The sequence below is a fragment of the Cydia strobilella genome, chromosome 19 (genome assembly GCF_947568885.1).
Source record: "Cydia strobilella chromosome 19, ilCydStro3.1, whole genome shotgun sequence".
Taxonomy (NCBI): domain Eukaryota; kingdom Metazoa; phylum Arthropoda; class Insecta; order Lepidoptera; family Tortricidae; genus Cydia; species Cydia strobilella.
In genome coordinates, this window is record NC_086059.1 from 11,077,638 (window position 1) to 11,102,079 (window position 24,442).

The 24,442-nt window shown below is 46.8% G+C and overlaps 1 protein-coding gene across 1 annotated transcript; it reads right to left on the bottom strand.

Annotated features, from left to right (window-relative positions):
• Positions 1-24,442, bottom strand: LOC134750229 (protein suppressor of white apricot). Its single transcript, XM_063685374.1, has 16 exons — positions 24,192-24,442; positions 23,452-23,621; positions 22,794-22,954; positions 21,636-21,852; positions 20,809-20,870; positions 20,142-20,352; positions 18,424-18,603; positions 17,816-17,966; positions 17,201-17,313; positions 16,327-16,604; positions 13,970-14,258; positions 9,612-9,754; positions 3,533-3,623; positions 1,852-1,900; positions 1,246-1,281; positions 1-849 (listed from the first exon to the last, which is right to left on the bottom strand). Exons 1-16 carry the CDS (start codon positions 24,383-24,385, stop codon positions 408-410), a joined length of 2,787 nt encoding a protein of 928 aa, XP_063541444.1. The 5' UTR covers positions 24,386-24,442; the 3' UTR covers positions 1-407.

Here is a 24,442-nt window from a genome sequence, read left to right on the forward strand (position 1 = left end):
GAAAAAAGCATCCACTGCGTTACCGTACTCGAATTGAAACTATCGTGACACAATAAAATTAAGTTAATTTTACGGTTTCACTCACATGTCGCTCGAGTTACTAAAAACACGTGAGTTAAACCGTGAAATTAGTGTTACCGTACTGTTGTTGTGGCCGTAAAAAACCTAAGTTTCACTTCGTTCACTTCGTCTGACAAAATTAAAACAATCCATGGGCCCCATTATAGAATTTGCTACAGACAGGCCCCGCGCTGGCTTAATTCGGCACGGATAAGTGTTACGAGTTTAAGTAATAAAAAGGTTAGGATTTTGGTACGTTCAAAGACCCAACCTCTACCGGCCTACCATACATTATATAAGTACTTACTTAGTTAAATAAAAGTACTAAAATGTAACTAACACCATACCTAGTCGTCTTTACTAATACTCGAGGCCGAGTCCTCTTCGCTATCGCTCGACCACTCCCCCTCACTGTACTCCCTATCTTCCTTCTTCTTCTTTATCCTTCTATGTTCCTTCTGTTCACTTTCTTCTTTCCTCTTATACACTTTTTCCTCGTCACCAGAAGATTCTTTGTCAATTTTCTTTTTCCTTCTATACCGTTCGTCTTCGCTGGAAGATTCGTTCTTTTTCCTTCTGTGCCGTTCTTCATCAGATGTTTGCCGCTGAGTCTGTGTTTCTAGATTTTGGCATAGTTCTTTAGTCGGGGAAGTGGTGCGCAGTACTTTCAGAGTGTTGGATAAGTCGATGTTCGGGGGTAGCTCGTGGACTACCTCATCCTCTACTTCTCGCTTTTTCTTCTTCTTGTTCTTGGTTTTCTTGTCCTTTTTACGCTTCTTCTTTTTAGAACTGGAATAAAGAGAAAAAGTAATTTATTAAAGTCATAATGGTAATGCCGAAATTGCCATCGCCCACCCTCCATACTATGCCTATATGCTATGTCTGTGCGGAAATAATATGTCTGTATGTTAACCTTTTCTGCTGAAACGATATATTATGTAATTTTGCATGTAAATACAGGCTACATTGTTTTTGGATATGTATCCCATGAAAAAGCTGAGGCGCGGGAACCGCTAATACAAAAAAAAAAAAGATCAGGTGCACCAACCACAAAAGACGGAGTGATCCATAGATTAGTATATGGAGTGATCAACGTCATTCAACCGAAAATTATGAAACTTCTCATACAATAAAATTTAGCAAATGTATTAGACCGACTCTTAGAACTTTTTGATGAAAACTTACCTATCTATATCTGATTCATCATTTTCTTCAGAAGATCTGAAACAAATAGCAAGATGAATAAGTTATCGTAACAAAATCGTACTAATATTGTCTTCGGTTACCGCGATAGTTACTCATGAAATAAAACTATGAAAATCTAATGAAAATGAAAATATCTTATATGAAAATGTCTTCTCGGGTCCGAGGTGTAGGGTTGGAGCCGGTGTAGCTTTATCGTGTTATATATATCTTTACTCGAAAATAGTTGTATTGTATAACTAGCCTTATGAACCGATTTTGCATGTACAACCAGCCTTAAAGTTTATAGTCTATGGATGGTTCATTATTTTTTGTAAGTCGGTATCTTTGCACTTTGTAGTTTTTCTTCAGTCACCCGTTGACCACGAACGCTGTCAAGAATTCAAAACGTCGGGATGTATTATAAATTCAATATACGCGTTATAATCCGTTATCATAGTTGTATTTCAAAAATCGTAATAATTCCGAAAAATAAACTGTAATATTATGGAAATATGAGTGATTTTCGGAATACCCAACATTCTCTTAGTTATTCATGATTGTCTGCACCGAAACGAATACAGAACGACGCTCAAAATTTAGCCTTACCTATATTTTCTGCGCTTCTTCCGATGCGCCTTTTCGTCGTCGTCGTTATCTGAAGAAAAAAAAAATAGGCAAACGTTACATAATTTATTTATTTATTTATTAAACCTTTGGGAAATAAACAGGCAAAAGCAACACACATAGTAAATCAGACAACACATTCACAAGCCACACAGTTTCCACTAATGAATGATAACAATTATGTTGCTTAGAAACTAACATTAATACAATTTAAACTTAATTTAACATTAATACAATTTACAACATGGAAAACTTAATTAAAAAAAAAAAAACAGCATTTAAACGTTGGCTAGTATGATGATAATATAATTACTAATGGATTTTATTATTATTATTAGCTGTAGTTTTTATTGCAGAAACAAATTGTTGTAATGATAAATGAAATATATCTATATCAGAAAATTTGTCATTATAAGTTCTACACGCTATAGCTAAGAACCTATAAACGTAAACATTAAGGGGCTACACGAGGTTTTCATCGATTTTTGACCAATTTTGAATCGTATCTCCTACTTTTGCACTACATATAGAATTATAAGACAAGCTATCGGTTCTTCAATTTTTTATCTCTATTTTTGTCTACCGAATTTTGAAAGAAATGCATACTTATTTATTTATGATTTTTTTAAACATTGTCTAAAAAAATACTTTCCGTTTATCGATTGCCGTGAAAGATCTTACATATACGAAATCTACATATTTGGGTTCGTCTTTGACACACGTCTTTAACACAAAAGTTACGGCCAGAGAACCAGTTTTTTTGGCCTAAAATTGTTCAACTTTGATGCCAAATATCTCTAAAATAATACTTTGAAGTAAATATGGGATACTATGTTGCTTAAAGCCGTTGCTGTTAATATGATAAGCTACAAAAAAACATTAGAAAACTAAGGGATTCAGATCGAAGATCATTGGGGCATGGGCGAGTGAATGATGAATAATTTTTGCACGGTTACTTTTGTATAAGTGTGTTAATATTACGTAAATTGCAAGTGTAATTGGTGTAAACCGTTCTTGTAAATAATTAAAATAATAATTAAAATAATAATGGGATCCCCTTAAAATTTTAGCTAAAAACTAAATTTAAATTACTGGCAGTGATTAAAAAATCCTGCATGTGAAATGGGGTTGGCAACTGTCAAAGGTTTGCAGAGATGGCGCCATCATAGCTTGCCCCTTTTTCTATGAGATTTGGCTTAAAGGGCTGGCATCTAGGGCATTAAAAAAACAAAAATTTGGCACAATTCTAGGTAGTGACAGGGCAAGCTATGCTGGCGCCATCTGCTAATTATTTCGACCGGCCAACCCCATTACGAAATTTTTACGTCAGTGGTAGATATGTTGTTTGTCAAGTTTTGTTGTTACGGGGTCTGATTTTATAAGTATAATATTTATATTATACCGTGCCATTAGACATAGTATATACAAGTAGTTATAGACGCACCACCGAGCGACCGGGGGTAAGAGAAAGAATATTCATATAAAATTTGGGCAGCATAGGGTTTTTCCTCTTTCACTCTTAAAAATTTCGCATCGCCTCCTATGATGCTACCCGGTCGGTGATAAGGACAAAGCATGGCACTATTTTCTCTTTCCTCTTATAGGAATCGCAATAAGACTATCTTTCTCTATCAAAGAGTGTCAGCTAGGCCCTTGACCGTACCATATTTGGAGCGGTGCCGTTTCTTCTCACGACGGCGTCGTTTTTCCTCCTCCTCTTCTTTCTTTTTTCGAAGGGATTCCAGCGTGTCCACCTAAAAGCAACAACAGCATTTTATTCAACAATCATATAATATTTTATTTAAAAGTTTATATAAGAAATCAAAACTAGGTATAAGTTCAAAATAAGTAGTTTAAGATCCAATATTGTACACCCTAGCAGGGTATCATGTACCTACTTGACCAATATGTAAGACCAGTATGTACAAATGAACATGATTACAATGGAATAAATGATATGATATGATATGAATATAGGTTTGAAAACTTCGAGAACAGACGTTACAAGGGGAGGCTTAAGGACATAAGAGTACATAATAACACTGTTATCAGTATTTTTATAGTGACGTTCCGTACCCAAAGGGTAAAAACGGGACCCTATTGATAAGACTCCGCTGTCCGTCCGTCTGTCTGTCAGTCCGTCACCAGGTTGTATCTAATGAACCGTGATAGCTAGACAGTTGAAATTTTCACGGATGATGTATTTCTGTTGCCGCTATAACAACTAATACTAAAAACGGAATAAAATAAATATTTAAGTGGGCCTCCCAAACGTGATTTTTTTGCGCGGCGGCGGCGGGGTGCGCGGGGTCGACGCCGACGCGGCGCAGGAGCTCGGCGAGGGACCGCTGCTTGTGTCGCTCCAGCCTTACACCTCCACTAACAGCACTAACAGTAGTAGTTACCATGGCGCTGGCGAGCGAGGAGGCGGGCAGCGCGGCGGCGGCGGCGGGGTGCGCGGGGTCGACGCCGACGCGGCGCAGGAACTCGGCGAGGGACCGCTGCTTGTGTGGCTCCAGCCTTCCACCTCCACTAACAGCACTAACAGTAGTAGTTACCATGGCGCTGGCGAGCGAGGAGGCGGGCAGCGCGGCGGCGGCGGCGGGGTGCGCGGGGTCGACGCCGACGCGGCGCAGGAACTCGGCGAGGGACCGCTGCTTGTGTGGCTTCAGCCTTCCACCTCCACTAACAGCACTAACAGTAGTAGTTACCATGGCGCTGGCGAGCGAGGAGGCGGGCAGCGCGGCGGCGGCGGCGGGGTGCGCGGGGTCGACGCCGACGCGGCGCAGGAGCTCGGCGAGGGACCGCTGCTTGTGTCGCTCCAGCTCCACCTCCACTAACAGCACTAACAGTAGTAGTTACCATGGCGCTGGCGAGCGAGGAGGCGGGCAGCGCGGCGGCGGCGGCGGGGTGCGCGGGGTCGACGCCGACGCGGCGCAGGAACTCGGCGAGGGACCGCTGCTTGTGTGGCTTCAGCCTTCCACCTCCACTAACAGCACTAACAGTAGTAGTTACCATGGCGCTGGCGAGCGAGGAGGCGGGCAGCGCGGCGGCGGCGGCGGGGTGCGCGGGGTCGACGCCGACGCGGCGCAGGAACTCGGCGAGGGACCGCTGCTTGTGTGGCTTCAGCCTTCCACCTCCACTAACAGCACTAACAGTAGTAGTTACCATGGCGCTGGCGAGCGAGGAGGCGGGCAGCGCGGCGGCGGCGGCGGGGTGCGCGGGGTCGACGCCGACGCGGCGCAGGAACTCGGCGAGGGACCGCTGCTTGTGTGGCTTCAGCCTTCCACCTCCACTAACAGCACTAACAGTAGTAGTTACCATGGCGCTGGCGAGCGAGGAGGCGGGCAGCGCGGCGGCGGCGGCGGGGTGCGCGGGGTCGACGCCGACGCGGCGCAGGAACTCGGCGAGGGACCGCTGCTTGTGTGGCTTCAGCCTTCCACCTCCACTAACAGCACTAACAGTAGTAGTTACCATGGCGCTGGCGAGCGAGGAGGCGGGCAGCGCGGCGGCGGCGGCGGGGTGCGCGGGGTCGACGCCGACGCGGCGCAGGAACTCGGCGAGGGACCGCTGCTTGTGTGGCTTCAGCCTTCCACCTCCACTAACAGCACTAACAGTAGTAGTTACCATGGCGCTGGCGAGCGAGGAGGCGGGCAGCGCGGCGGCGGCGGCGGGGTGCGCGGGGTCGACGCCGACGCGGCGCAGGAACTCGGCGAGGGACCGCTGCTTGTGTGGCTTCAGCCTTCCACCTCCACTAACAGCACTAACAGTAGTAGTTACCATGGCGCTGGCGAGCGAGGAGGCGGGCAGCGCGGCGGCGGCGGCGGGGTGCGCGGGGTCGACGCCGACGCGGCGCAGGAACTCGGCGAGGGACCGCTGCTTGTGTCGCTCCAGCTCCACCTCCACTAACAGCACTAACAGTAGTAGTTACCATGGCGCTGGCGAGCGAGGAGGCGGGCAGCGCGGCGGCGGCGGCGGGGTGCGCGGGGTCGACGCCGACGCGGCGCAGGAACTCGGCGAGGGACCGCTGCTTGTGTGGCTTCAGCCTTCCACCTCCACTAACAGCACTAACAGTAGTAGTTACCATGGCGCTGGCGAGCGAGGAGGCGGGCAGCGCGGCGGCGGCGGCGGGGTGCGCGGGGTCGACGCCGACGCGGCGCAGGAACTCGGCGAGGGACCGCTGCTTGTGTGGCTTCAGCCTTCCACCTCCACTAACAGCACTAACAGTAGTAGTTACCATGGCGCTGGCGAGCGAGGAGGCGGGCAGCGCGGCGGCGGCGGCGGGGTGCGCGGGGTCGACGCCGACGCGGCGCAGGAACTCGGCGAGGGACCGCTGCTTGTGTGGCTTCAGCCTTCCACCTCCACTAACAGCACTAACAGTAGTAGTTACCATGGCGCTGGCGAGCGAGGAGGCGGGCAGCGCGGCGGCGGCGGCGGGGTGCGCGGGGTCGACGCCGACGCGGCGCAGGAACTCGGCGAGGGACCGCTGCTTGTGTGGCTTCAGCCTTCCACCTCCACTAACAGCACTAACAGTAGTAGTTACCATGGCGCTGGCGAGCGAGGAGGCGGGCAGCGCGGCGGCGGCGGCGGGGTGCGCGGGGTCGACGCCGACGCGGCGCAGGAACTCGGCGAGGGACCGCTGCTTGTGTGGCTTCAGCCTTCCACCTCCACTAACAGCACTAACAGTAGTAGTTACCATGGCGCTGGCGAGCGAGGAGGCGGGCAGCGCGGCGGCGGCGGCGGGGTGCGCGGGGTCGACGCCGACGCGGCGCAGGAACTCGGCGAGGGACCGCTGCTTGTGTGGCTTCAGCCTTCCACCTCCACTAACAGCACTAACAGTAGTAGTTACCATGGCGCTGGCGAGCGAGGAGGCGGGCAGCGCGGCGGCGGCGGCGGGGTGCGCGGGGTCGACGCCGACGCGGCGCAGGAACTCGGCGAGGGACCGCTGCTTGTGTCGCTCCAGCTCCACCTCCACTAACAGCACTAACAGTAGTAGTTACCATGGCGCTGGCGAGCGAGGAGGCGGGCAGCGCGGCGGCGGCGGCGGGGTGCGCGGGGTCGACGCCGACGCGGCGCAGGAGCTCGGCGAGGGACCGCTGCTTGTGTCGCTCCAGCTCCACCTCCACTAACAGCACTAACAGTAGTAGTTACCATGGCGCTGGCGAGCGAGGAGGCGGGCAGCGCGGCGGCGGCGGCGGGGTGCGCGGGGTCGACGCCGACGCGGCGCAGGAACTCGGCGAGGGACCGCTGCTTGTGTGGCTTCAGCCTTCCACCTCCACTAACAGCACTAACAGTAGTAGTTACCATGGCGCTGGCGAGCGAGGAGGCGGGCAGCGCGGCGGCGGCGGCGGGGTGCGCGGGGTCGACGCCGACGCGGCGCAGGAACTCGGCGAGGGACCGCTGCTTGTGTGGCTTCAGCCTTCCACCTCCACTAACAGCACTAACAGTAGTAGTTACCATGGCGCTGGCGAGCGAGGAGGCGGGCAGCGCGGCGGCGGCGGCGGGGTGCGCGGGGTCGACGCCGACGCGGCGCAGGAACTCGGCGAGGGACCGCTGCTTGTGTGGCTTCAGCCTTCCACCTCCACTAACAGCACTAACAGTAGTAGTTACCATGGCGCTGGCGAGCGAGGAGGCGGGCAGCGCGGCGGCGGCGGCGGGGTGCGCGGGGTCGACGCCGACGCGGCGCAGGAACTCGGCGAGGGACCGCTGCTTGTGTGGCTTCAGCCTTCCACCTCCACTAACAGCACTAACAGTAGTAGTTACCATGGCGCTGGCGAGCGAGGAGGCGGGCAGCGCGGCGGCGGCGGCGGGGTGCGCGGGGTCGACGCCGACGCGGCGCAGGAACTCGGCGAGGGACCGCTGCTTGTGTGGCTTCAGCCTTCCACCTCCACTAACAGCACTAACAGTAGTAGTTACCATGGCGCTGGCGAGCGAGGAGGCGGGCAGCGCGGCGGCGGCGGCGGGGTGCGCGGGGTCGACGCCGACGCGGCGCAGGAACTCGGCGAGGGACCGCTGCTTGTGTGGCTTCAGCCTTCCACCTCCACTAACAGCACTAACAGTAGTAGTTACCATGGCGCTGGCGAGCGAGGAGGCGGGCAGCGCGGCGGCGGCGGCGGGGTGCGCGGGGTCGACGCCGACGCGGCGCAGGAACTCGGCGAGGGACCGCTGCTTGTGTCGCTCCAGCTCCACCTCCACTAACAGCACTAACAGTAGTAGTTACCATGGCGCTGGCGAGCGAGGAGGCGGGCAGCGCGGCGGCGGCGGCGGGGTGCGCGGGGTCGACGCCGACGCGGCGCAGGAACTCGGCGAGGGACCGCTGCTTGTGTGGCTTCAGCCTTCCACCTCCACTAACAGCACTAACAGTAGTAGTTACCATGGCGCTGGCGAGCGAGGAGGCGGGCAGCGCGGCGGCGGCGGCGGGGTGCGCGGGGTCGACGCCGACGCGGCGCAGGAACTCGGCGAGGGACCGCTGCTTGTGTGGCTTCAGCCTTCCACCTCCACTAACAGCACTAACAGTAGTAGTTACCATGGCGCTGGCGAGCGAGGAGGCGGGCAGCGCGGCGGCGGCGGCGGGGTGCGCGGGGTCGACGCCGACGCGGCGCAGGAACTCGGCGAGGGACCGCTGCTTGTGTGGCTTCAGCCTTCCACCTCCACTAACAGCACTAACAGTAGTAGTTACCATGGCGCTGGCGAGCGAGGAGGCGGGCAGCGCGGCGGCGGCGGCGGGGTGCGCGGGGTCGACGCCGACGCGGCGCAGGAACTCGGCGAGGGACCGCTGCTTGTGTGGCTTCAGCCTTCCACCTCCACTAACAGCACTAACAGTAGTAGTTACCATGGCGCTGGCGAGCGAGGAGGCGGGCAGCGCGGCGGCGGCGGCGGGGTGCGCGGGGTCGACGCCGACGCGGCGCAGGAACTCGGCGAGGGACCGCTGCTTGTGTGGCTTCAGCCTTCCACCTCCACTAACAGCACTAACAGTAGTAGTTACCATGGCGCTGGCGAGCGAGGAGGCGGGCAGCGCGGCGGCGGCGGCGGGGTGCGCGGGGTCGACGCCGACGCGGCGCAGGAACTCGGCGAGGGACCGCTGCTTGTGTGGCTTCAGCCTTCCACCTCCACTAACAGCACTAACAGTAGTAGTTACCATGGCGCTGGCGAGCGAGGAGGCGGGCAGCGCGGCGGCGGCGGCGGGGTGCGCGGGGTCGACGCCGACGCGGCGCAGGAACTCGGCGAGGGACCGCTGCTTGTGTCGCTCCAGCTCCACCTCCACTAACAGCACTAACAGTAGTAGTTACCATGGCGCTGGCGAGCGAGGAGGCGGGCAGCGCGGCGGCGGCGGCGGGGTGCGCGGGGTCGACGCCGACGCGGCGCAGGAGCTCGGCGAGGGACCGCTGCTTGTGTCGCTCCAGCTCCACCTCCACTAACAGCACTAACAGTAGTAGTTACCATGGCGCTGGCGAGCGAGGAGGCGGGCAGCGCGGCGGCGGCGGCGGGGTGCGCGGGGTCGACGCCGACGCGGCGCAGGAGCTCGGCGAGGGACCGCTGCTTGTGTCGCTCCAGCTCCACCTCCACTAACAGCACTAACAGTAGTAGTTACCATGGCGCTGGCGAGCGAGGAGGCGGGCAGCGCGGCGGCGGCGGCGGGGTGCGCGGGGTCGACGCCGACGCGGCGCAGGAGCTCGGCGAGGGACCGCTGCTTGTGTCGCTCCAGCTCCACCTCCACTAACAGCACTAACAGTAGTAGTTACCATGGCGCTGGCGAGCGAGGAGGCGGGCAGCGCGGCGGCGGCGGCGGGGTGCGCGGGGTCGACGCCGACGCGGCGCAGGAACTCGGCGGCGCGCGCGCGTCGGGATAGCTGCTTTTCCCGCCCCGCCGACCCTTCCACCTCCACTACAATCGGTAATTCACATTAAGGACCACCCCACACTAGCGTCTTATGAGCGGCGGCGTCTAGCCAGCGCTATGGAAAATGGCGTCGCTGCGCAGTTGCGCCAACGTTGTGTCGAGCAGCAGCCATAGAGTTGACTAGACGCCGACGCTTGGGAGACGCTATACTTGCCGTAATACCAACTGGCGACTAAAATCATAATAATCGAATTTAAACTGTTGTGAGACATACTAACAATAAATAACAACAACACAAGTAGACAAGTGAGTCTAAACCGTGAAATTATTTATTGAGATCATAATGCTATCTCCTTTACGCTTGTTGACACCAACCAAGAGTGAAAGCGATGGCATTATGACCTGACTCGCCACATAGTTTTGCAGCAAGTATAGTGTTGGGTCCCTCTCAAACAGTGGCGGTATTCACGCTGGATGCGAATACGCACGCCGCTTCGCGGGACTTCGTTATATATAGTTAGGTGACAACCAAAACACCACGTGTTAGGTGCACCCTGTGGACTGACTGATACTAAGAAAACATTTAATGCTCTGCGCGTCCAGTATAACAACGGATTCAGGTTACTGTTGGGGCTACCACGCTTTTGTAGCGCATCAGTGCCCTGTTTATCGAAAGCTTGTAGCTTGTAATACAAGTGGAAGTCCCTTTCTAACAAAAGCTGTCGAGTTCCGCTTGTATTACAAGCTACAAGCTTTTGATAAACAGGGCACAGGTATGTTCGCCGAGGCACGCGTGGACAGCTTTATATCAATAATACGCAAGAGAACCGCTTCCCTGATGCGCCGCATGCAGGAGGGTACCAGGCCAACAGACTCCTGAATCTGGTGTCACAGTGCCCGGCTAGTGCAGTCTGGCGACACTGGAATTCCATTCACATGGAGTCAAGAGGCACTGTATATAACATATTGTAAGTAGTCTGTAAGTTGCTAACGTAGAAAATAAGTTTTGTTTGTTACTAACATGTCTATGGACTAATTATGTCTGATACAAATAAATTGAAATTGAATTGAAAACTCACTAATTAATAAAAAATAAATAAACAAAAATCTACCTTATTTTGGTATTAATATGGTTTAACTATGGCTATTAAATATAACTAGAGAGAGAGAGATGGTTCTAAAAGTTAGGTTGCCTGTCCACTGGAGCGGAGCGGGAAGCGGGAAAAAATCCAGCAATAGAATTTCATTAAAATTTCAGAGCGGAGATTTTTCCTCGCTCATCGCTCCGCCACCTCGCTCCGCTCCTGTGGACAGGCAGCCTAAGACTGAACGCTTAATGAAATCAGGAAATGTGACGTCTTCAGATGAATCACTGGCTGTCACTATCAATAAATCATCCCTTAAGGGTGTAAAAAATGGGGTGGAAATGTATAGTGTGGACCAATTTGGGGGTGAAAAAAGGATGGATTAAAAAGCAGATTTGTTTAAGAATTAAGATACCCAAATTACTAATTCCACGCAGACGAAGTCGCGGGCAAAAGCTAGTTTCTTATAAAATGGCGACACGTTTGTAATATTTTAGCGTATTATATTTCGGTCGCGTAGCACCTACCAGCATGTTTTGTGATCGTTAGTTTTGATGCAAAATCTTTTCGCATCTTTCTAAACTAAAAATCATGATACGCGACCGCGATATGATACGGTAAATCAAGATTTTGTGGATAGGATGCCTTCTTGTCATTTGGCTCTCATGCCTAAAATTTCATAGGGCTAGAGTATAATTTATATTTAATTCTCTTTTTCCTATTATTCATGAGACTGAAGTTTACAAACATTTTACAAACATTCCGTGTCTGGGCTATACCGCGAAAATCGAAGTTCAATTAAATTGCGGGCATCTTTCTCTGTCACTCTAATTACGCCTCCATTGGAGTAAAAGAGAAAGATCCCCGCAATATGCGAATTTCGGTTTTCGCGGTAGACCCTATAAATACACGTAGTTATAGACATGAAACCGAGCGACCAGGGGTACGAGAAAGACATATTCATGTATTGACAGTTTCATGTATGGCAGCATAATCCTTTTTAGGGTTCCGTACCCAAAGGGTAATAACGGGACCTTATTACTAAGACTCCGCTGTCCGTCTGTCTGTCACCAGGCTGTATCTCACGAACCGTGAGCTAGACAGTTGAATTTTCACAGATGATGTATTTAAGTTGCCGCTATAACAACAAATACTAAAAAGTACGGAACCCTCGGTGGGCGAGTCCGACTCGCACTTGGCTGGTTTTTTCTCTTTCACTCTTATAAATTTCGGTATTTCGCCATCGCCTCCATTTCATTCGGCATTTTTTCATGGTCGGGTTATGCCATCATAGCAAACCCGACCATGAAAAAATGCCCGGTCGGTGATAAAGATAAAGCATGGCACTATTTTCTCTTTCTTCTTATAGGAATCGCAATAAGACTATCTTTCTCTCTTAAAGAGTGCCAGGCCCTTGAACCTAATTTAGTTTTTTTTTTAATTTACTTTTTTGAAAGTATGTACAACGACTGGACCGCGAAATTGGTACCGTCAAAATATCTCTTTCTCGCTCTCGGCGTACGGCAGCCCACCTTAAGCGCCTAACACATTACCGCACCGCACCGGTCATTGTGCGATGCACCTATAAGTAAGAGCGAGAAAGAGATATTGCTTTCTCGTTCTTACTTATGGGTGCGTCACACAATGACCTTGGTGCGGTGCGGTAATGTGTTAGCCGCTTTATAGCCGTATTTAACAGACTATCTTAAAAGCCGTTAGAGACTACCACACCTCACCGCAGCCTTGGTGCGGTGCGGCGCACGTATCGATAGTGTGCAAGGTTGTCACTGTACATACGTTAAGGACGCAGCTATAAGTTAGAGCGAGAAAGAGATATTTTGACCGCACCAATACGGCTCTTCGAGATATTCTCTTTCTCGCTCTCACTTATGGGTGTGGCGCACCAAGATCGCGGTGCCGTGCGGTAGTCTGTTACGGCTTTTACACACGATCGAGCACACACGCCGCACTGCACCAAGGGCGCGGACCGATGCGGAAAATGGGGTTGGCCGGTCGAAATAATTAACAGATAGCTTGCCCTGTCAATCCCTAGAATTGTGTCAAATTTTTGTTTTTTTAATGCCCTGGATGCCAGCCCTTTAAGCCAAATCTTATAGAAAAAGGGGCAAGCTATGATGGCGCCATTTCTGCAAACCTTTGACAGTTGCCAACCCCATTGGCTGACCGTTTACCTTAAAGATCCGACATCATTTAACATCCTCATAAGAACAAACCTCGCCGTACGTGCTTTTTGAAGTAAATATAGATGCTTTTCCCCACCGATTTGTATGGTTTATGGTGGCCTGGTGGGCTACAAATTCTGTCCCTCACGGGCGCACGCGGTACGCTACTTCTATAGGATCCTACCTTCTATGTGCCAAAGCAACAATAAAATAAACATGTGTCATTTTGATGAGTACGATGTGGATGACACATGTCTGACATGTTGTCAAACACAATAATAAAATGTTATGGTATTTTAATATAATTTTTAGTGTGGTGTATGCATGTTACAGTCTCAAAACAAATATTTGAATGGATTGGATACCTTACATACATTGGATATAGGTTTGAATTCAATTCAATCTCAAGTCGGAACAAAGGTCACGTGGTACATTTTTTCAAATTAACTTTTTAGTACTTTTTCGGGAAAAAATCAAAAAACTAAAAGCTTATTGCAAATCTGTAGTATGAGACGAATCTAATGACATATAATTTATTAAAATCGAACCATAACTGTAGATCTGATGGGATGAACAAAAATCGGCCTCGCGTAATATATATATATAGATAATAAGTGAATTTTGGTTGTCACCTGACGATATAGCGCATAGCTCGTTTTTTTAGCATCAAGACACGTCAAGATCGCTTACCTTCTTTCTAATGCTAAAAAAACCGAACTATAGCGTAGCGTTGTCTCGGTCCGGCGACCGGCGTTCAGATCCGTGTCTGTATGATAAGTTATAAAATTCCGAGCGGCGTTCATAATCATTTTGACAATATGACAAATTACGAAAAATCGCTATCTGCTTCTTTATCTCTCGAATATGCAAGAGTGACAGAGATGTTAGATAACGAAATTTCGATTTTCTTGTTTCGCGATAGACCCTCAGATTGTGGTGCTGGCGTCCCTATCCCACGTGTTTTCAATATTATAAGATTTATGATAACTTACTTTTAGTATCCGAATAGTCTCCAGTCAAATCAATCAAAACATCATCATTGTCTTCCAACGATATAATTTCATCGACATCATTCTTCTTTCCGCTATCTTTATCTTTTTTCCTCTCCTTGTCCACACTCCGATCTCTCTTTCTCTCCCTACTCTCCGATTTGGATCTTTTGCTATGTTTCCGCTTGTCTCTTTTGACTGGACTATCTTTGTCTCTTGGTTTCTCTATTTTCTGTTCAGGGGTTAAGGATTTCTCTTTTCGTGGCTGTGGAATTTCTGGCTTCGGAATGATCTGGAAATAAAAGAAAATGGTAAACACAAAGGATAAATGAAAATACTTTTCGGCCTTGCCAGAACTGTATTTTCGGTACTGTCCTCCCGAAGTTTTGGTAAAAAAAGTATTTTCTTGCGTGTATTAAATATTAAATAATTTCACGGTTTAGACTCACTTGTTTTAGTCACTCGCGCGACATGTTTCGGAGAGCCTAGCCGGCCTAGCCAAGGTGACAATCGCTAACGCTATGACAACGAAACGCTTTGTGTCTCTCTATCACTCTTCCATATTAGTGCGACAGTGACAGTTGCGTTTCGATCGCTACGGAGCGTAAGCGATTGGCATGTTGGCTACGCGGCTAGATGTCCTTTCTCAAGCACAAGTTTCTGAAGTTTCTTTAACTAAATAGATGTAATAATAACATCCGTTGGGATCGTTGTTATATTCTATGCTTTAGTGTTAAAATGGTATGGAGTATCACATAATACCGGCCCTATATCAAAGAAAATTACAATTACAATTTACAAGTGACAAGTTACAAGATTGTAGATTTAACAAGTTTGTGTACCAGAAAACATAATACGCGACAAGTTTTGTATTATTTATTTTTAAATATGTAAATTGTAGGATTAAATCTACATTTGCACATAAGCACCATGTTTTTGTATTACGCGTTGTTGTGTGATTTTTTTGTAGATTGTAATTAAACCCGGTTGGACCCGGGTATGTCCTTAAACTACGTCCAAAAGAGAGGTATGGGCACTGTGAATGACATCTCGCTTTGTGTGGTGGGGCACAGGACAGCGGATGTCATTCCAGATCTAGAGCAGAGCCCAACTGGGGAGGTACCTCCACCTTACAGAAAACCGCAGCCAAATAACACTAGACCCTACTCATAGTGTTGTGTTCCTGCCGGTGAGTAAGGTTGCCAGAGCTTGAGGAAGAGGAGTGTTAGGGTCGGCAACGCGCATGTAACTCCTCTGGAGTTTGCAGGCGTACATAGGCTACGGAGACTGCTTCACATCAGGCGGGCCGTATGCTTGTTTGCCACCGACGTAGTATAAAAAAAACTTGTAGATCTGGGGTCCGTTTATCAAAAGCTTGTAGCTTGTAATACAAGTGAAAGTCCCTTTTTGACATTGTACGGGTTGTACATCTGAGCTGATATGATTCTTGATCTTGATGGTTGATTGATATCTTGATGGAAACACTGATTTATGTATATGTCTTTATTTATAACCAAGGTATATAATGAGTACTAGCTAGGAGCACGTATGTACGTAAACTGAAATATAAATCGAATTAAAGCGTAATCGCATAAACAGCAATCATTCATTATATTAAATGCTGACGCGAGAAATGTGCGATGCATTGTACAGACATCTTTTGTTAATAATATTAGCGGAAGTCTCTTTCCAATTCCTTTGATCAGGAAGAGACTTCCGCTAATATTATTAGTTACAAGTTATTCAGCAATCGGCCCTTGATATGTATGTAATAATTGTGCATGTAACACATTATTTCGTGATGCACACTTGATGATTTCTTCTTTTCTTGCTGTTGTTGTCTGTACATGTTCGTACTTGTGTTGTGATCGTCACGAATAATCTTCTCTCTTCTTATCTTTTATCTTTTTTTTATATCTTTATCTTTATTATCTACAACTTTACAATATTTTCGACTTGTACCCTTGTAAAGTTTTTTGTGATAGGGCCCTGGGGCCCGTTTATCAAAAGCTTGTAGCTTGTAATACAAGTGGAAGTCCCTTTTAGACAGCTTTGATTAGAAAGGGACTTCCACTTGTATTACAAGCTACAAGCTTTTGATAAACGGGCCCCTGGTCCAAACTTGCTACTAATCAGAAACGGGCCGTCCATGAAACTAGATTGCCAGAGGCATAGCTATCTATTAGGTCAGTAGTGGGGCCCATGCAATTGGATTCCCAAAGGCTTACCTATTAAGACAATTATAGTATATTTAACCATCACCAAAAACATCTCATAACACTAATTTTATTTTTTTATTTTGTATTTTACTTTCAACACATATGGGTAGTGAATGCCTGAAATAAATGATTTTAACTCACTCTCTCTGGTTGCACCAAAACCGGCTGCATAATAATATCTTCCTTCCTCTCCATAACGGGCGCCTTTGAGGGCTCCTGCGGGGCCTTCTGCGCCTCCATCTTATACACCACCGCCTGCGGTATCTGGTTGACGGGAATCTGTGGTTTAGGCGATTCCGGTGTTTCGGTCTTTTCGGTTTTTTCGGTCTCCTCATCGGAACTGGACTCGTAGGGGAGAGCCGGTTTTGGGAGTATCGGGTCGGGTTCTTTCAGCTTCTTTATTGAGAATGATACTGGTGCTAAAATGGACAAGAATTTGACGTTTGAAAACCGGACAAGTGCGAGTCGAACTCGCCCACCAAGGGTTCCGTACTTTTTAGTATTTGTTGCTATAGCGGCAACAGAAAATCATCGTCATATGTGAAAATTATAACTTTCTACCTATCACGGTTCATGAGATTCAGCCTGATGACAGACAGACGGACAGAGGAGTCTTAGTAATAGGGTCCCGTTTTTACCCTTTGGGTACGAAACCCTAATAAGCGTCTAGCTAGATCTAGTGAATGTGCCGCGAGTGCGACCTCATTACAAGATTTAATTTAACTTGCCCTGTCAGTTGGTGCGGGTCAAATCTTGGAAGCTAAATTTGATCCACTTCTCTATTTCCGATTGAGCAGAAATTTTACATACTTGCAAATTTAACTAAATTATAATCAAGGCTCAGAAAAACGCCCGTCATTTGAAAACATAACCATAATTTAGGACCAATTTGTCTAAGGAAGTCTGTTGTACGGAACAGGATTGTTTTCAAAATGACGGGCGTTTTTACGAGTCTTAATAATTATAATCCTTCTGGATTCCCACATCGCACCCTCTATAGTGAAAAGTTTATAACCTGTGGTCCTCTTAGGCTCCTCCTTCCCTGTCCCATTCGCCCCTCCTCGCTTCTGCTGCATCAGCCGCGTGTAATACGCGTGGTAGATGTGATCTGGTTCCAGAAACGTAAACCTGTAAAACAAAAACCTTTGAAAACTCGAGAGACCCCGAGACAGGATGAACGAGTGTGTACATGCTGCTCCGTTCTTGTCTCGCTCTTCCTTGTCTCGTCCCGTGCTTCTCCAATTGGATCGGAGCGGTACCGAGAGTCTTGGTGAGAGGCTCTCGACGAGTGTGTACAGGCGACATTACGAATACGACCTCAGTCAAGGGGCTAGCGAACAGCGGAGCACTCGACGAAGCGCGCAGTGTGGTGTCAAGCGTATAGTAATTTTGTATATCATGCGCCGAGAACGCTCGAAATATTATGTTTGAACTCGTTGATCTTGGACGCCATCGCTGTTGCACGCTCCACTTAAGTGCCCACTCCGATATGGCGTGTAAGAGCTCTTGCCCACTGACGTCCAGTTTTTTGCGGGATACGGTTTTCTGCAGCGAGACAGCGCTATGCAAGTATAGCGATGTCCCACTCGCATACCCGAGTGGAGGGTCCGTATAAGAACGAATGCTATACCTCGGGTCATTTTTGGCGCGCACGATCTCTGCAAACTCGTCGCCATTCCGCGCGACGTAGGCGGCCATTTTGTCGATCACCACTTGCACGTCCTCGGGCGGAGTTATGATAAGGAGTTTGTCTTTGCTGTCCGATGAGGACGAGTCGTAATCTGATAACAAAATATATTTGATATTTTATGTCTAGTTTAGAAACTAATATGATTTGTATATTTTAGGCAAAGATAGATATAACTCCGTAATAGATGAATACAGTCTAAGGAAAAAACGTGCCTCGAAAATCAAGAAAATTTGATTCTCGTTCAGAGGGCGCTACTAGTTTTGGCCTACAGTCGTATAGATGGCGTTGACGGTTTCGTTTGTTATTTAACAATTTTAACGCATATCAGTGAAAGAACATGGGTCAAAATCATAAAAATAATTATTGCAAATAAAAAAAATCATTTATCTATATTTAAATACATTCTATGGTATTTTTATAAATATTTATTTTTAGTTTTAAAGTGTGTCGACAGATGGCAGTGAATTTACTGGGGTTACAAAATTTACTATGACAGTACCGCTCTAGTATAAGTTACTCTATGATTTTAGGTAATGTTATGTAGTTACCCGAAGCGTCACTGTCGGAGTCAGTGTTGTAGTTCTTCATGAGGCTGAGGCCGGTGGAGCGGGCGCCGTCGGGCCGCGCGGGGGGCGCGGGCGGGGCGGGCGGGGCGGGCGGGGCGGGCGCGCGGGGCGGCCGCGGGGGGCCGGGGGGCACGAGCGGCGCCCCAGCGGGAGGGGGCGACTCTGGAATTCATCCATACATTAGTATATAATAGTATTATATAGTATATAGTAGTATTAGTGTACAATATTAATTATAAATGCGAAAATGATTACGGTGCGATATTCAAAAAGAAACTTAAATCCCTTCTAATAGATCAGGCATACTATCGTATTGCTGACTTTATGAGTGCGTCGGTAAGTAATTGATCCAGCACCGTTTGAAAACAGGTACTAGTACCTACCTAGCTACATACTATTAGAGGAGAAAACACCATACATCATTAAATAAAGGATTTAATACATAAAACCACGGAAAACAGGCATAGCTTAGGTAAATCACACTCCGACGCCGTAATGGCGGGCGATCCTCGTCTGGCAGTGGGGGACGCGCCACACGTAGTGTGACCATCGACACCAATCGTAGGGCTGCACCCGAGCAATCCACATAATCGGTTATCAATACCTAATAATGTCACTTGTTTGTTACTTATATATAACTAGCGACCCGCCCCGGCTTCGCACGGGTGCAATGCTGATGTATTATACATATAAACCTTCCTCTTGAATCACTCTATCTATTAAAGAAACCGCATTAAAATCCGTTGCGTAGTTTTAAAAATCTAAACATACATAGGGACAGACATTCATCCACAGCAGGAAGCGACTTTGTTTTATACTATGTAGTGATGATAAGGACATAATGAGGGCTATCGTTTTTTTGCTCACCAGTTGGCGCCTCTGTTGATGGTGGTCCAAAAGACTAAAGAACAGCTGTCAGTCATTGAAGTGACAAGTGACATTGGACATTTCGAACTATGGAAAAGACCACCATCTACACTAGCGCCCCTAGCGGCGAATTCATACGCGTTAGCCCTCATTAAATACTCAATAGTGTTAAGTTTATGACGTGTAAAATATACTATGTTTATATTTACCAATAAAATCTGTATTTCTGTATTTCATGTTTTTATATTGCTAATGGCACTTCTTCTCAAAAGGTTTGACTTACTAGTCCATGAGAAAGTAATCATTGATTTAAATCCAAATGGAGTTGGCCGGTCGAATTATTTTACAGATGACGCCAGCATAGGTTTCCCCCTAACCTGTAATTCCTACGAAGAGTCAATTTTTTTATTTTATTGTATAGCCACCATGCCCTTTAGCCAAGTTCAGTTCAGTTTATTTATTGGTAAAAAGAATTTTACAGGTCACACAGGTACATTTGAAATACGACAGTTATATACAATTATACAAGTAAATTAAGTCCCATAAAACAACACTAGAGACAGGTAAAAGCTGGCGCCATCTATAAAAACCTTCTACAATGGGGTTGGCAACTGTCAAAGGTTTGCAGAGATGGCGGCATCATAGCTTGCCTCTTTTTCTATGAGATTTGGCTTATAGGGCTGGCATCCAGGGCATTAAAAAAACAAAAATTTGACACAATTCTAGGGATTGATATGGCAAGCTATGCTGGCGCCATCTGCGAAACATTTCGACCGGCCAACCCCATTGCCAATCCCATTGACACATCAATGACGATACTGTATGCTGATTACCATGTTCCCTAGTGTACATGACCGGGGCCCTGGATATCACAGGCCTGGCTCTCGGAGGCAAGGGTTCGGTGCCCGGGGGAGCTACCTCTCCGGGGGCCAGCTCCGGAGTGTAGATGTCGTCCAGGGTCGCTTCTCCTCGCATCTTGGAGACCAGCATCGTGTAATCGCAGTCGGCGGACGGGCGGTAGTGTATGCTTGGTATTGATGGTGCCTGAGAAAATAACAAATGTTTATTGAACTAAGTTAGGCTTGTGTCGGACATGAACTATGAACTGTTAAGAATGAAATCCCGTGAAGGACCGAAAGGAAGTAAATCTTTTTACATAAAGAGAGTTGTGACTCTGGTGCGCCAGAAGCGTTACTCTTCACTTTTATGGTATGGAACTGTCAAAATAAATATAAGCTGAAATAAAAATGGTCGACTAATATTTTTTAGGGTTCCATATCCAAAGGTTAAAAACGGGACCCTATTACTAAGACTCCGCTGTCCGTATGTCTGTCACCAGGCTGTATCTCATGAACCATGATAGCTAGACAGTTGAAATTTTCACAGATGATGTATTTCTGTTGCCGCTACAACAACAAATGCTAAAAAGTACGGAACCCTCGGTGGGCGAGTCCGTCTCGCACTTGGCCGGTTTTTTTCTATTGTTACCATTGTACTTACAGATTCAATGACAGTAGAAGCCAAGCTAGGATGTAGGTATTCATCAGTTTCGGGCTGTTTTTCTGTAAAAAAAAAACAGTTGTTTTCTTACTCTATTAACATCACCCTAAAGATAAAGCAAATTTGAAATGAACAACTCACAACTACATTGAGTATGAAACTACATACAAACAGAACTTGAGTGATGTATTTTATTATTTAAGTAAAGGTATCGTATCATATGAAGAGGCCAAACACACTTCAAAACATCTTGCAAACATATAATTGTCGGAGCCATTTTGGCATTACTTTTTTATCTACAGTATGTGTGTAAATCCACTCATTCTTTCCATTTACATTTTTAGGGTTCCGTACCCAAAGGGTAAAAACGGGACCCTATTACTAAGACTCCGCTGTACGTCTGTCCGTCCGTCTGTCTGTCACCAGGCTGTATCTCATGAACCGCGATAGCTAGACAGTTGTAATTTTCACAGATGATGTATTTCTGTTGCCGCTATAACAACAAATACTAAAAAGTACGGAACCCTCGGTGCGCGAGTCCGACTCGCACTTGACCAGTTATTTTACATTGAAACTTTAAATAACAAATTAAAAAACGGCTCAAATCTCAATTCTCGTTTTTACTGCGAAACTAACATGCAAGGATTTTTTTATTGTAATTAAAGTTTCAATAATGACTTAGCTTTTTTTAATACCACGTCGGTGGCAAACAAGCATACGGCCCGCCTGATGGTAAATAGTCACCATAGCCTATGGACGTCCGTAACTTCAGAGGTGTTGGAAGTCGGTGGAGGAGGTGGTCATGATTCTTGTCTCACTAAGATTACCTTCAACCACTTCTGGGGCTTTCTCCGGCCACTTCCCAGCCTTCACAAGAGCAACCAGGGCGAGGTAGTAAGGCCGCAGTGGCGCCCCCATGTCCAGAAACCTGAACTGCGGGTTGTCACCCTGCTTTGCCTTGATAAGGATCTCCATCTGGGCGCCCTGGGACGCGATGAAGTTTGCTGTCTTCTCAATTATTGTGTTTTGCTTGAGGGAGTCAGGCTAAAAAAAAAAAGAATATGCTCAAAACTTAATTATACACGATTAAGTCCCATTTTCGTAAGTGATACAACGAATGGAGAAATCTGCAAAGATTAAATGGGGCATTTTCTATAAAAAGGGACCTTATTGTCGATGGCGTTTACGCCGCACGGCGTCGCGCGGCATTGTATTTATATCGGAGCATCGTTTATAATGTCGTAAGCGCCATCGACAATAAGGTCCCTTTTTATGGAAAATACCACAAATATCAATTGCCATGGTCAATGGTCATGCTCCCCTAGACAACTCTTAAAACCCTGATTTCATGGTATTTAAATTTACCAAAGACTTTTGTGGTAGTTATAAGACTTATAAGCCATTTCTATAATGGGTCATCTATAAGAGGGACAAAAGAATAGAAAAAAGTTGATCCACTCAAAAACAGAACTGCAATATGTTTTAAAAATTAGGCATTATATTCATACTCATTGTTTCTATTTAGTTTTCAGCATTATACTTTTTTAATGTGTCCTCTGAACACAACTCTTTCATTTAAACAAACATCAAACATTTATTCAGCAAATAGGCCACAGGGGCAACTTTTACATGTCAATTTTTACAAGCAATAAAATTAACCAAAAATTACAAAAACCATTAACAAATATGGAACCACATGGTATGGAGCACATAAAAATAGCCAAGTCTCTGCTTATCCTAAAGGTGTACAATTTTTTTTAAACATGTGTTTAAATATTGTTATTTTCTTCTTTTCAGCAAATTCACATCCACTGCTGAACTTAAGCCTCTTTCATGGATTTCTATGTTGTTCTGTATGCTCATGGTTTTCCATCATTTCGGCTTCCCACTCGAGGTCTTTAAAACAGTACTCGCTGGCCCTGACAGATATGGTCGGAATGGGAATGGTCCCACTTTAGTAGTTTTTTAATATTAAATATTCTTACCAATAGTATATCAGGAGCAAACAGAGCCCTGTATGATGGGGTCGGTACGAAAGGCTCATCGACTTCCACAGGTGTAGTCGGGGTTGGGGCTGCTGCTGGAGTGTCGTAGTTGAACCCAACCTGTCCGTAGCCGGCTGCGTGAAGACGCTTCAATTCTTCCTCTGTTGAAAAAAAAGAATCGGTTAGGGCTTGTCCATAATTAATATTAAATAAGCGGGAGACAAAATGTATATAATTTTATATGTCTTAATATATATCAATATATTAAGACACACAACATGGTCACAAATTTGACAGCTTAAATATATGGCAATGTACTATGTTTCTAGGGTTCCCCAAAGGGTAAAAACGGGACCCTATTACTAAGACTCCTCTGTCCGTCAGTCTGTCTGTCTGTCACCAGGCTGTATCTCGTGATAGTTAGACAGTTGAAATTTTCACAGATTATGTATTTCTGTTGCCCCTATAACAACAAATACTAAAAAGTACGGAACCCTCGGTGGACGAGCCCGACTATCTGGTTACTGATAAAGATGATTTCAAATGACATACTTTATAAACAAAAATAAATAAAAAAACACTGTGACAGTAACTTTTTCTTTACTGATGACAATAAGTTTTTTTTTTCAAAAACAGTACAATACAATCTAATAATCACCTTTATACATCTCCTCCTCATCCTCATCAGTATGCAGCGCTCGGTAGCGTTCCTCATCGCACAGCTGCTCCACGTCCTGCTCGTTCCGATTGAGCTCAACCCGCCAGTCGAAGCCGCCCGGCGGCGCCTCCAGCGACGCCACATCATGGAGCGCGCCTCGGGCATCATACCTGTCCACATTGAGATACAAGTTATACGGGGTTTTAAATTGTGATGCAGTTCTTTTATTACTAGGGATGTTCTCTATTTATTATTATTGAGGAATTAATAGCTTACTTTTCACCTAAATTATATTAAAAGTATACTTATCAAGAAATTTTGTAAAGGGGTAAGGTATTAAGGCAACTTTTGATAATTATCAAGAAAATGATTACAATATTTACAGAGACAATAAAGCACAGTTTCAGACATAGTTATCATTACCGGCTGTATGTAGTTACTACCAAAACCTATCAAGGTTTCAGGACGAAAACAAAAACAATGTCATAACCTCAAAACTTTTTCATAATTGTCCGTTGGGTAATACGTACGCAATTATACCTGTGCAAGTAATACATACCGCTGAAGAGTGTCACCATAACATTATGCGACGCAGCAGCCGCCTGCTGCGAGATCTTCGACCCGCCAGCTTCAAAATCCTCTGCGAAAATCTTAAAGATCTTCCAATATTAAGTATTTTCCAACACATTGCAATCGCTTTATAGTTTTTAGCCACAGTTATAGTAAAAAACAGATCGAACCTGTCGATTTTCAACGTTTCATCCCCCATCCACGGTATGAGGTGTTTGCCTTGATCAATGTGCAGGGCTTTTTCATCGTCCCTGAACAATTTGCACGAGTAGCCGAACACGAAAAGCTCTTCTTTCTTCTCCTTGAATTCACTTTTCCGTAATATACCGGAATCACTCACACTACCAGTCCACTTTATCGACATTTTGTAAATTTATTTCATTTAGATTAGATTTTAGAAAACGCTTGATTAAACTCACTC